The sequence below is a fragment of the Macaca mulatta genome, chromosome 2 (genome assembly GCF_049350105.2).
Source record: "Macaca mulatta isolate MMU2019108-1 chromosome 2, T2T-MMU8v2.0, whole genome shotgun sequence".
In the NCBI taxonomy this organism is placed as follows: domain Eukaryota; kingdom Metazoa; phylum Chordata; class Mammalia; order Primates; family Cercopithecidae; genus Macaca; species Macaca mulatta.
This window is the reverse complement of record NC_133407.1, coordinates 95,912,655-95,924,780: the sequence shown is the minus strand read 5'-3', so window position 1 is coordinate 95,924,780 and position 12,126 is coordinate 95,912,655. Positions and strand designations below refer to the sequence as shown.

At 42.4% G+C, this 12,126-nt stretch overlaps 1 protein-coding gene across 14 annotated transcripts in view; it reads right to left on the bottom strand.

The window, feature by feature from the left end:
- Nucleotides 1-12,126, bottom strand: part of YEATS2 (YEATS domain containing 2) — a 111,057-nt gene that overhangs the window by 22,877 nt on the left and 76,054 nt on the right. For all 14 annotated transcript variants that reach the window (XR_013413705.1, XM_077991791.1, XM_077991793.1 and 11 more), the window contains 3 exons: nt 11,306-11,517; nt 9,728-9,886; nt 4,432-4,608 (listed from right to left, as the gene is read on the bottom strand). Coding sequence is in view for 13 of the 14 variants with exons in the window: in XM_077991791.1 (XP_077847917.1) it covers nt 4,432-4,608; nt 9,728-9,886; nt 11,306-11,517 (548 nt within the window). In the remaining variant the exon portion in view is untranslated. The remainder of the gene's footprint in view (nt 1-4,431; nt 4,609-9,727; nt 9,887-11,305; nt 11,518-12,126) is intronic.

The following is a 12,126-nucleotide window of genomic DNA, read 5'->3' as shown; positions in this document are numbered from 1 at the left end:
CCGCCACCACACCCGGCTAATTTTTTTGTATTTTTTTTAGTAGAGATGGGGTTTCACCGTGTTCGCCAGGATGGTCTCGATCTCCTGACCTCGTGATCCGCCCGCCTCAGCCTCCCAAAGTGCTGGGATTACAGGCGTGAGCCACTGCGCCTGGCCTATATCCCTTTATAAAAGGCAATTTCATCACCAAAAAATTAGGAGGACATATTCTCAGAATATACACATGGACTAAAAATGAGCTTTATTAAGAATACGTGACAATGTTTAAAGTCTGTCACTTCATTCAACAAACATCTACTGCATGGCCGGCATAATGGTTAAGTGCTAAGGCTCTGAGATAAAAGCTACCACGGAAACAGTCACCTAAGTATGATGATGCTATGGCAAGCACAGGCAAATGTCACCAATACAACCAAGAAGAAAGGTACTGTTTCTGCCTAGGAATAGAAAGGGGAGGGTACAGGGAACAGCTTCAGGTAAAACATCAGGCACTTTAGGGGAATCTTCCAGACTCAAGACAGAGAAAGGGAGAGATGCCAGGGTTTCTTGGCAAAGGAGAGTATGTAGAAAGTTGGTGAGGCATGAAAGAACACTGTATGTTCAAGGAACTGCAAAGCAGAGTGGTATGACTCGTGAAGAGGCACAGGAGGAGAAGCAGCAGCTGCAGGAGATGAAGCTTGAGAAGTCAAGTCACATCATTCAAGTCTGTGGGCTTCCAAGACAGCTGAGAGATGGTTTTTCAATAAATGTTTCTAGGCCAACTGGATATTTACATTAAAAAGAATAAAGTTTGGTGTCTACCTCACACCATGTACAAAAATTAATTCGAGTGGCTGGGCACGGTGGCTTATGCCTATGGGAGGCCAAGGCGGATGAATCACGAGGTCAGGAGATCAAGACCATCCTGGCTAACACCGTGAAACCCCATGTCTACTAAAAATACAAAAAAAAAAAAAAAAAAAAAATTAGCTGGGCATGGTGGTGGGTGCCTGTAGTCCCAGCTACTTGCGAGGCTGACGCAGGAGAATCGCTTCAATTCGGGAGGCAGAGGTTGCAGTGAGCTGAAATCGTACCACTGCACTCCAGCCTGGGCGACAGAATGAGACTCCATCGCAAAAAAAAAAAAAAAAAAAAAAAAAATTAACCCAAATGAATCTGAAACCTAAATGTAAGAGCTAAATGTATAAAACTCTTAGAAGAAAACACAGGCTTGAATTTTGTGGCTTTGGATTAGGCAAAGGTTTTTCAGATGTGACATCAAAAGAACAAGCAATAAAAGAAAAATAGGTAAATTGGGACTTTTATTAAAACTTGTGCTGGGAAAACTGGATATCTTTATGCAGAAGAATGTAACTAGACCACCTAGCTCTCACTATGCAATCAAAATGGATTAAAGACTTAAATCTAAGACATCAAACTATGAAACTACTACAAGAAAACATTAGGGAAACTCTCCAGGACATTGGTTTGGGCAAAGATTTCTTGAGCAATACCTCAAAAGCACAGGCAACCAAAACAAAAATGTATAAATGGGATCACATCAAGTTAAAAAGCTTCTGCACAGCAAAGAAAACAATTAACAAAGACACAACCCACAGAATGGGAGGAAATACTGGCCAACTACATACACATCTGACAAAGGATTAATAATCAGAATATACAAGAAGCTCAAACAACTCTATAGAAAAAAGTCAAATAATCTCATTTGAAAATGGGCAACAGATCTGAACAGACATTTCTCAAAAGAAGACACATAAATGGCCCAACAGGCAAATAAAAAAATGTTCAACATCATTAATTGTCACAGAAACACAAATCAGAATTATAATGAGAAATCATCCCACCCAGTTAAAATGGCTTTCATCCAAAAGACAGGCTGGTGAGGATATGGAGAAGAGGGAACCCTCGTGCACTGCTGGTGGGAATGTAAGTTAGCACAACCACGATACAGAACATACAGAGGGTCCTCAAGAGACTGAAAATAGAAATACCATATGATCCACATCCCACTGCTAGGTATGTACCCAAAAGAAAGGAGATTAGTATACGAAGAGCTATCTGCACTCCCATGTTTATTACAGCACTATTCACAACAGCCAAGATTTGGAATCAACCTAAGTGTCCACCACCAGGTGAATGATAAAGAAAATGTGATACAGATACATGATGCAATATTATTCAGCCATAAGAAAGAATGAAATCCTGTCATTTGCAACATGGATAGAACTGGAGGACGTTATGTTAAGTGAAATAAGCCAGGCACAGAAAAATACATTTCACATGTTCTCACTCATGTGTGGGAGCTAACAATGAAAACAACTGAACTCATGAAGACAGAGAAGAATGGTGGTTACCAGAGGTGGGAAGGGCAGCAGCAGGGAGGGAGGAAGTGGGGATGGTTAATGGGTACAAAAATATAGTTAGAAGGGATGAGTAAGATCTAGTATTTGGGCCGGGCGCGGTGGCTCAAGCCTGTAATCCCAGCACTTTGGGAGGCCGAGGTGGGTGGATCATGAGGTCAGGAAATCGAGACCATCCTGGCTAACACGTGAAACCCCGTCTCTACTAAAAAAATACAAAAATTAGCCGGGAGCGGTGGCGGGCGCCTGTAGTCCCAGCTACTCGGGAGGCTGAGGCAGGAGAATGGCGTGAACCCGGGAGGTGGAGCTTGCAGTGAGCTGAGATCCGGCCACTGCACTCCAGCCTGGGGGACAGAGTGAGACTCCGTCTCAAAAAAAAAAAAAAAGATCTAGTATTTGATAGCACAACAGGGTGACCAAAATTCGCAATAATTTCTTATATATTTTATAGTAACAAAGAGCAGAATTGGTTTTAAAAAAAGATAAATGCTTGAAGTGACAGATATCCCAATGACCCCGATGAGGTTATTACGTGCTGTACGCCTGCATCAAAACATCACGTGTACCCTGTGAATATCTACACTGATTACGGACCCATCATAATTGACATTTTTTTAAAAAAGGAATGAAAACCAAAATTAGAAACTTTTGTTTTTAATTAGCTGGGCACAGTGGTGGGCATGGTTTAATTAGCTGGGCATGGTTCAATACTATCAGTAAGTGAAAAGACAGCTCAGAGTACAAGAAAATTTTTGCAAATCTGGTAAGAGACATATCTAGAATACATAAAGCACTCCTATACCTCAATGATTAAAAGACAACCAACTAAAAAATGGGCAAAGGATGTAAATGGATAAACAAACAGCCAGTAAATACATGAAAAGATGCTCAATATCATTAACTATCAGGGAACTGCAAATCAAAACCACAGTAAGACACTAGTTTACACCCACTACAATGGCTATAATGAAAAAAAAAAAAAGGACGAGAACAAGTTTGGGTGAGTTTGTGGAAAAACTGGAACCCTCGTATATTGCTGGTGGAAATCTAAAATGATGTAGCCACTTGGGAAAACAGTTTAGCAGTTCCAGAAAATGTTACTGTAGGCTGGGAGCAGTGGCTCACGCCTGTAATCCTAGCACTTTGGGAGGCTGAGGCGGGCGGATCATGAGGTCAGGAGATCAAGACCACTCTGGCCAACACGGTGAAACCCTGTCTCTACTAAAATACAAAAAATTAGCCAGACGTGGTGGTGTGCGCCTGTAGTCCCAGCTACTCAGGAGGCTGAGGCAGGGGAATTGCTTGAACCCGGGAGATGGAGGTTGCAGTAAGCTGAGATCTCGCCACTGCACTCCAGCCTGGCGACAAGAGCAAGACTCCATCCCAAAAAAAAAAAAAAAAGAGTTACCATATAATCCAGCAATTCCATCCCTGGGTATACAGCCAAGAGAAATAGAAATATGTTTATACAAGAACCTGTAGACAAATATTCACCGCAGCATTATTCAAAGAGTAGAAAATAATTCCAGTGCCCATCAACTGATGAATGGGTAAACAAAATATGGTATATCCATCCAACTGGGTATTATCCAGCCACGAAAAGGAAGGAGTACTGATGCAAGTCACAACATGGATGAACTCTGAAAAGTAACGCTAAGCACCAGAAGAGACCCAAAGGGCATGTTCTATGACTCCCTTTATATGCAATGTCTAAAATAGGCAAATCCAGAGAAAGAAAGTAGGTCAGCGGTTGCCTAGAACTACAGAAGGTGGAATGGGCGTGAGTGCTGATGGGTACTGGGCTTCTTTTTGGGATACAATATTCTGGGATTAGATGATGGTAATGAGAGCTGCACAACCATGTGAATGGTAACAAGCACTACTGAACTGTATACTATAAAATGGGGACTTCTATGGTATGTGAATATTTCTTTTTTTTTTTTTTTAAAAAAAAAAAAGCAATAGTTCAGTATTTTAAAAAGGCCCACTGGTGTGCCTACTGGACATCTTCTGTGTATTTATACCACCTTCATGTTTCATGAGGATTCTCTACTGACGTGCTATTTCTCACCTGTTGTGCAGGACCATTTGCTGAGAGGGCCACAGCTGGGGAAGTGGCAGTTGTGATAACCCCTCCTGCTACTCTCAGCATTGTGGTTCCAGGCTTTGAGAGCTGTGAGGTGGCTGGCACAGTCTTCAAGGTACTATCAGATATTTTCATTAGAGATGCCTGTCCTCCATGAGCTGCCTGCAGAAACAAAATGGGCAGAAATAATCATGTTGCCTGGGATAATAGACATAACTCATTCCTTACTGACAGTTGAGATATGCCCCAAGAATTGGAGACCAGCCAGGAAAGTCTTACCAATCGAACCCACGTGAGGTGTTTATGCACCTTTCTAACAAGCTCCAAATTTTATGACCTTTCACTTATAAATATCCCTTTACCCCAATATAGAACAAGTAAAGAAATGCAATTGCAAGTTACTATTTGGCAGCAGTGTCTTCAAAGATAATAGGTCACTTGTTTTCAAAATAATTGATTACAACGTACTCTTAAATGTACGTATAATCTTTAAACGTGAAAATCAACCCTAGACGGGGCCAGATTTAAATGGGTAAGTGAATGGTCTTCTAAATTAGATATAGGCTTAGCATTTTAGTACCGGAGAACCACTTACAAATTATGTATTTCTTATTTTTTTTTTTGGGCTGGAGTGCAGTGGCGCAATCTTGGCTTACTGCAACCTCTGCCTCCCCAGTTCAAGCAATTCTCCTGCCTCAGCCTCCGGAGTTGCTGGGACTACAGGTGCACGCCACCATGCCCAGCTAATTTTTGTATTTTTAGTAGAGACAGGGTTTCACCATGCTGGCCAGGATGGCCTTGATCTCTTAACCTCGTGATCCACCTGCCTCAGCCTCCAAAGAGTGCTGGGATTACAGGCATTAGCCACCAGACCTGGCCTTTAATTTTTTTTTTTTTTTTGGTAGAGACAAGGTGTCCCTATGTCACCCAGGCTGGTCTCAAATTCCTGGGCTTAAGTGATCCTCCTGCCTCAGACCTTCAAGGTACAGGGATTACAGGCATGAGCTACAGTGCCTGAACCAGGGAATGTTTTAAGAGTGATAAAACTGGGCCGGGCGCGGTGGCTCATGCCTATAATCCAGCAGTTTGGGAGGCTGAGGCGGGCGAACTACCTGAGGTCGGGAGTTTGAGACCAGCCTGACCAACATGGAGAAACCCCATCTCTACTAAAAATACAAAATTAGCCGGGGGTGGTGGCGCATGCCTGTAATTCCAGCTACCTGGAGGCTAAGGCAGGAGAATCGCTCGAACCTGGGAGGCGGAGGTTTGCGGTGAGCTGAGATCGTGCCATTGCACTCCAGTCTGGGCAACAAGAGCGAAACTTCGCCTCCGGAAAAAAAAAATAAAAAAAAAGAGTGATAGAACTATCCTATATCTTGATTGCGATAGTGGTTGCATGAGTATAAAACTCATTGAACAGTATACTTATGATTTATGCATTATTTTGTTATATCTTAAAGGATGCGGGGCTAAAAGGAAAAAGCATTTAAAGCTTTGAATTTTCTTGAGCCTGGTTTGGGTTGTTTCCACAGGTTTTAATAAGAAGTACTGTTGGGATGGTTAATTTTATATCAACTTGAGTGGGCTGGGGGATGCCCAGATACCTGATAAAATATTATTTCTGGAAGAGACCAGCATCTGAATCACTAGACAGAGTACAGAAGATCCGCCCTTGCCAACGTGGGCAGACATCATCCAATCTGTCAAGGACCTGAATAGAACAAAAAGGCGGACAATGGGCGAATTCTCTCTCTCTTCCTAAGCTGAGACATCAATCTTCTCCTACCCTTAGACATCAGAGCTCCTGGTTCTCAGGCCTTCAGACTCCAGGACTTAATGCCAGTGTGCCCCTCACTCCCATCCCCGCCAGTTCTCAGGCCTTTGTAATCAGACTGCATCACACCACTAGCTGTCCTGCTCTCCAGCCTGCTAACAGCATGTCGTGGGACTCCTTGGTCTCCATAATCACATGAGCCAATTCCCGTAATACATTTCCTCTTAGTATCTATATATTATATTTGTTCTGTTTCTCTGGGGAACCCTAATAAAATTGTCATTTGTATTAACAGCTAAAATCATCCATAATTTATTTGGATTTTTTTGACCAAAGAATTTAGAAGAGTATTTTAATTTTCAAGTTTTTTGGTTGTTATTGATTTGACTTTTTTATTGAGTAACAGCATGAAGCACATTGGATGCTACTTTTGAAATATGCTAAGAGAGTCTCTTTGTGGTGAAGTATATAATCAATTTGTTAACGTTCCATAGACATACCAGCAAAATGTATATTCTGTGTCTCCATGATACAGAATTAAGCCTGTTAGTAGTGTTATTCCAATACAAATCCTTTATAATAAAAAAGATTTATCCACTTGATTAGCTAAATGCTGAGAGACATGTTAAAATTCTTCTCTGTGACTGTAGTTTTATCAAATTCTCCTCATATTCTTAATAGTCTTTGCACTTTATGTATTTTGCTGCCACAGAGTTCACTGCATAAACATTTGTGCCATTTTATCTTCACTGTGGACAGCAATATTCCTCTCAGCACCAAATCCAAAAAAAACAGAAAAGGCATAAATAGATAAATAAATGTATTCTCCTGGTTGTGTTCAAGAAGTAGTTGAGGAGTCCAATAGTGGACAAGCAACTATGAAAAACAGACAAGAAGCTGCAGAAGAAAGCCTCGCCAAGTGATAAAAGCCTTATGCAGGACATGCCAGGAGAATCTGCCATAGAAGCGTGGAAAAATGCTAGATATGCTCCACATCTGGTGATGGCAGAAGCTTGAGGCAACTAGAAGGGTGATGTGTTGGGTACTGCAGCAAGAGCAGCTAGTTCTATTCAGTTTCCAGTACTCTCCATGCCCTGCGCCCCCTGCTTCCTCCTTCCTGCGGTGCTTGCTGTGTTGGTTTGAGATATATCCCCATATGTAGTTGGAAAAGGGAAGAGTATTTTAACAGCTCTTTCAAGTACTGTTGTTACTCTTCTCTGATGCTACACTAAAGCTCAACTAGTGGAAGTTTCCTCAAGTTTAGTTGTATTATGTAATCTGAAACCACAGCAATTTAAAGTTTTTTCTGTTAGATCTTGAGTCAGAAAGATAAAAAATTAAAAAAAAAAAAAAAGTAAAGGCTGGGTGCAGCAGCTCACGCCTATAATCCCAGTACGTTGAGAGGCCGAGGCAGGCAGATCACAAGGTCAAGAGATTGAGACCATCCTGGCCAACATGGTGAAACCCCACCTCTATTAAAAATACAAAAATTAGCCAGGCGTGGCAGTCTGCGCCTGTAATCCCAGCTACACAGGAGGCTGAGGCAGGAGAATTGCTTGAACCCAGGAGGCGGAGGCTGCAGTGAGCCAAGATTGTGCCACTGCAATCCAGCCTGGGGATGAAGCAAGGCTCCGTCTCAAAAAAATATGTAAAAAAAATAAACAAATAAAAATAAAGTTTTCTCTGTCAAGTTAAAATCCGTTTGGTCAGGGACTTTTGCTTCCACACAGGAAACAGAGGGCTGTAAAGCATGGTTGCGCCTACTCTAACAAGAAAAGGCTGAATATACTAGAAAATCTTATTTTTCTGAAACATATTGGAGGGCTGAAATCTCAAAGTAGCCAAGTAACCTGAAGATTAAAGATAGCCAGTCCCTGCAAGGAGGGAGGGGCAACAGGAACTGTCTCACCTGCGCACTGCTGCAACACAAGCAGGTATGAAATCTGAGGAAGATTTAAAAGAACTGCCTACAGTGAATTGCGGCGCCTTGTATCTGTTTAACATGGGTAAGGACATCTGACAAAAAAGAAATTAGGACACCAAATGCTGCTAATTTGAAAAGATCAATACAACTGATAAACCCCTGGCTAGACTGATCAATAAAAAGAGAAGACACATAATTATAAAAAGCAAGAATGAAAACGGGCTGGGCATGGTGGCTTGTGCCTGTAATCCCAGAACTTTGGGAGGCCGAGGCAGGCAGATCACGAGGTCAGGAGTTCGAGATCAGCCTGACCGACATAGTAAAACCCCGTCTCTACTAAAAATACAAAAATTAGCCAGGCGTGGTGGTGGGCTCCTGTAATTACAGCTACTTGAGAGGATGAGGCAGGAGAATTGCTTGAACCCAGGAGCCTGGGCAACAGAGCAAGACTCTGTCTCAAAAAATATATATAAAAAGAAAAGGAAAAGAAATGACCTGAACAGTCCCATATCTAGTAAATAAACTGAAATTTAAAACTGTAGTATAAAAACCTTCTCAATTAGGAAAACTCCAGGCTAATATGGCTTTTACTGGTATATTCAATTAAACAGTTAAGAAATAGTACCAATTCTATATAAACTCTTCCAATAAAAAGAAAAGCAAGAAAAAGCTTTCACTTCATTTTATGAGGCCAGTATTACCCTGATACCAAACCAGACAGAAATTACTAAGAAAACTACTGACCAGTATCCCTTGCAAAAATTCTAAACAAGGCCAGGTGTGGTGGGTCAGGCCTGTAATCCCAGCATTTTGGGAAGCCGAGGCAGGCGGATCCTCCTACCTCTTCTACGTGAAGTCCATCTGGAGAAATTTTACAACAAAGTGTCAAGAAAGCTTTGTTTCTTCTAACGAAATATGTGTTTTTTCTTTCTCACATATAGTGTGACTTTAAAACTGACCATGCTTCTCATTTTGTCTTTGCTATAAAATTTATACCTTGATTTTATTAACTGTGCAAGATACCGTGACTGTTTACATATCAGAATAACACCTGGGGCCTTAATTTTCTCATTCTACTTATATTTTCCCAAACCTCAAGATTCGTTTTTGTTTTTCTATATTTTTTTATTGTTCCTTTTCTTTCTTTCTTCCTTTTTTTTTTTTTTTTTTGAGACAGAATCTCGCTCTGTCGCCCAGGCTGGAAAGCAATGGCGCGATCTCGGCTCACTGCAACCTCTGCCTCCCGGGTTCAAGCGATTCTCCTGCCTCAGCCTCCTGAGTACTTGGGACTATAGGTGTGCACCATCCCGCCCGGCTAATTTTTGTATTTTTAGTAGAGACGGGGCTTCACTATGTTGGCCATGTTGGCCAGGCTGGTCTCGAACTCCTGACCTCAGGCAATTAACCCACCTTGGCCTCCCAAAGTGCCGGGATTACAGGCATTTGAGCGACCACTCCGGGCCTTATTGTTCATTTTCTTATGTAACCTTAATTTCTTTGTGAAAAGAGAGAAACTACATGTAAATATGTAAATAAATGCCATAGTCACCCCATATTTGGGGTGTGTGCATGGGCATATTTACCTGTGTAAACAACGTGGTTTTCTGTCCAGAGATGACCTTTAGCGTTTGTTGTCCTTGTGCAGAAGACGTGCTGACTCCCAGTGTTCCTTGGACCACGGACCCAGTGGTGAGTTGTTTTCCAGAAGTCTGGGGTGATGGCTGGCCAACTAAAAATGTGCCCTAAGTTAGAAAAAAATACAAAGAACTAACCGATAATTTGTTAAATTCAAATGGACTGTTCTGATCCCCTAAATAACATGTAACGTCCCATCTTACAAGCTACAACGCTCTCCCCTTTAATTCTGCGATGTAGGCAAAATAATTCAAAAGAATAGTTGTGCTCTAAGTATTACTTCCAACAGTTATCCCCACCTCTCAAACTTTGCACCGTAGTTACAGAGCAGTCTGTTGAAAACTCTGTTTTGCGATTTAGTCCTCAAAGCTGGATTTAATCATTCAGACTGATAACTATACATCTTTCTCAATAAGAACATCTGGAACCAAAATTCTATGACTTTCCTTCGAAAAGAGCCAAGACTTTAATGACGAGAGGAGGAGGAAACCCGTTCCTAATCAAATCTAACCTAACTCTAAATATTACAACTTGATACTGTCTCTTTGATCACTCCCTTCTACGAGCAACTTTTCAACTGTACATTAATACTGTTTATTACCTCATGGATTTGGGAGGCAATCAGCATAGTAGAAATCTTTCTTTAAGGCAGGAAGATCTGGGTTTAAACCCAAATTCTTTTTTTTTTTTTTTTGAGACAGAGTCTCACTCTGTCGCCCAGGCTAGAATACTATGGAGTGATCTCAGCTCATGCAACCTCTGTCTCATGGGTTCTAGAGATTCTCCTGCCTCAGCCTCCCAAGTAGCTGGGATTACAGGGATGCACTACCACACCCAACTGATTTTTGTATTTTTAGTGGAGACGGGGTTTCACCATGTTGGCCAGGCTGGTCTTGAACTCCTGACAGGTGATCTGCCTGCCTTGGCCTCCCAAAGTGCTGGGATTACAGGCGTGAGCCACTGTGCCTGGCTTAAACCCAAATTCTACCATTAGCTTAGCAGGAAGATCCTGGATAAGTTACTAAAGTGTTTCTCAATCTCTATTTCCTCTTCTCTCAAAACGAGCACAAAAAGATAAAAAGTTTTTTTTTTCTTTTTTTTTTTTTGAGACAGGGTCTTGCTCTGTCACCCAGGGTGGAGTGCAGTGGTGCGACCTCAGCTCACTGCAGCCTCAACCTCCCAGGTTCAAGCAATCCTCCCACCTCAACCTTCAGAGTAGCTGGGACTACAGACATGCACCACCACGCCCAGCTAATTTTGGTATTTTTAGTAGAGACAGGGTTTCGCCATGTTGCCCAGGTTGGTCTCAAGCTCCTGGGCTCAAGCGATCCACCCTCCTTGGCCTCCCAAAGTGCCAGGATTACAGGCATGAGCTACCACACCCAGCCAAGATATAGCTATAGATAACATGGCTAAGGTGTTAGTATTGAATCCTGATCCCAGAGCTGTAAAGGTCAATCAATTATGATTAAGCATAGTTACCAAATAGCTAAATGATTTAAAATATCAGTTACAGATAACCAGACCTGGGGAGTTTGCTTGAGGATGTAAGATGTGTAAGTCAGGTGCTGAGATATCCCTCCAGGGCCGGCGGTACTTTGAGTTCCTCCTCCTGCTGTTCCTCCTCCTGTTCCTCCTCCTCCTCCTGCACTGCTGCTTCCACCACTGCTACTGCCTCCACCACCTCCTCCTCCTCCGGCACCACTCCCACCACTGGCAGCTGAGCCAGACTGGAGATCTAAAAATACAGTGAATGACAGCAACATCACAAAATGTATCAAGCAAAGCTTTAACATAAAAATGAGCCCAGAGAGATGTTTCCCTTTTAGTGCCATTCCTTCTCCTTTCCCATTTTCCTCCTTCTTTTCTGTAATCTACCTATCCTGTGACAAGAGTGAGGAGAACTTCCTAGATTTTTAGATCAGAATCTATTTCCTTTCAACTGCATGACAACTGACTGTATTTCGGCTCTGAGTACAATGAAGATACATTGACGTGGTCATGGGAGATCAAGAGAAGGCTTGCTACTGACATTTTCTAGCTAAGTATTTTTCTGAGACGGAGTCTCACTCTATCGCCAGGCTGGAGTGCAATGGCAAGATCTTGGCTCACTGCAACCTCTGCCTCCCGGGTTCAAGCGATTCTCCTGCTTCAGCCTCCCAAGTAGCTGAGACTACAGGCGCGTGCCACCACGCCCAGCTAATTTTGTATTTTTAGTAGAGAGGGGTTTTCACCATGTTGGCCAGGATGGTCTCGATCTCCTGACCTCATGATCCGCCCGCCTTGGCCCTCCGAAGTGCTGGGATTACAGGTGTGAGCCACTGCACCTAGCCTCTAGCCAAGTATT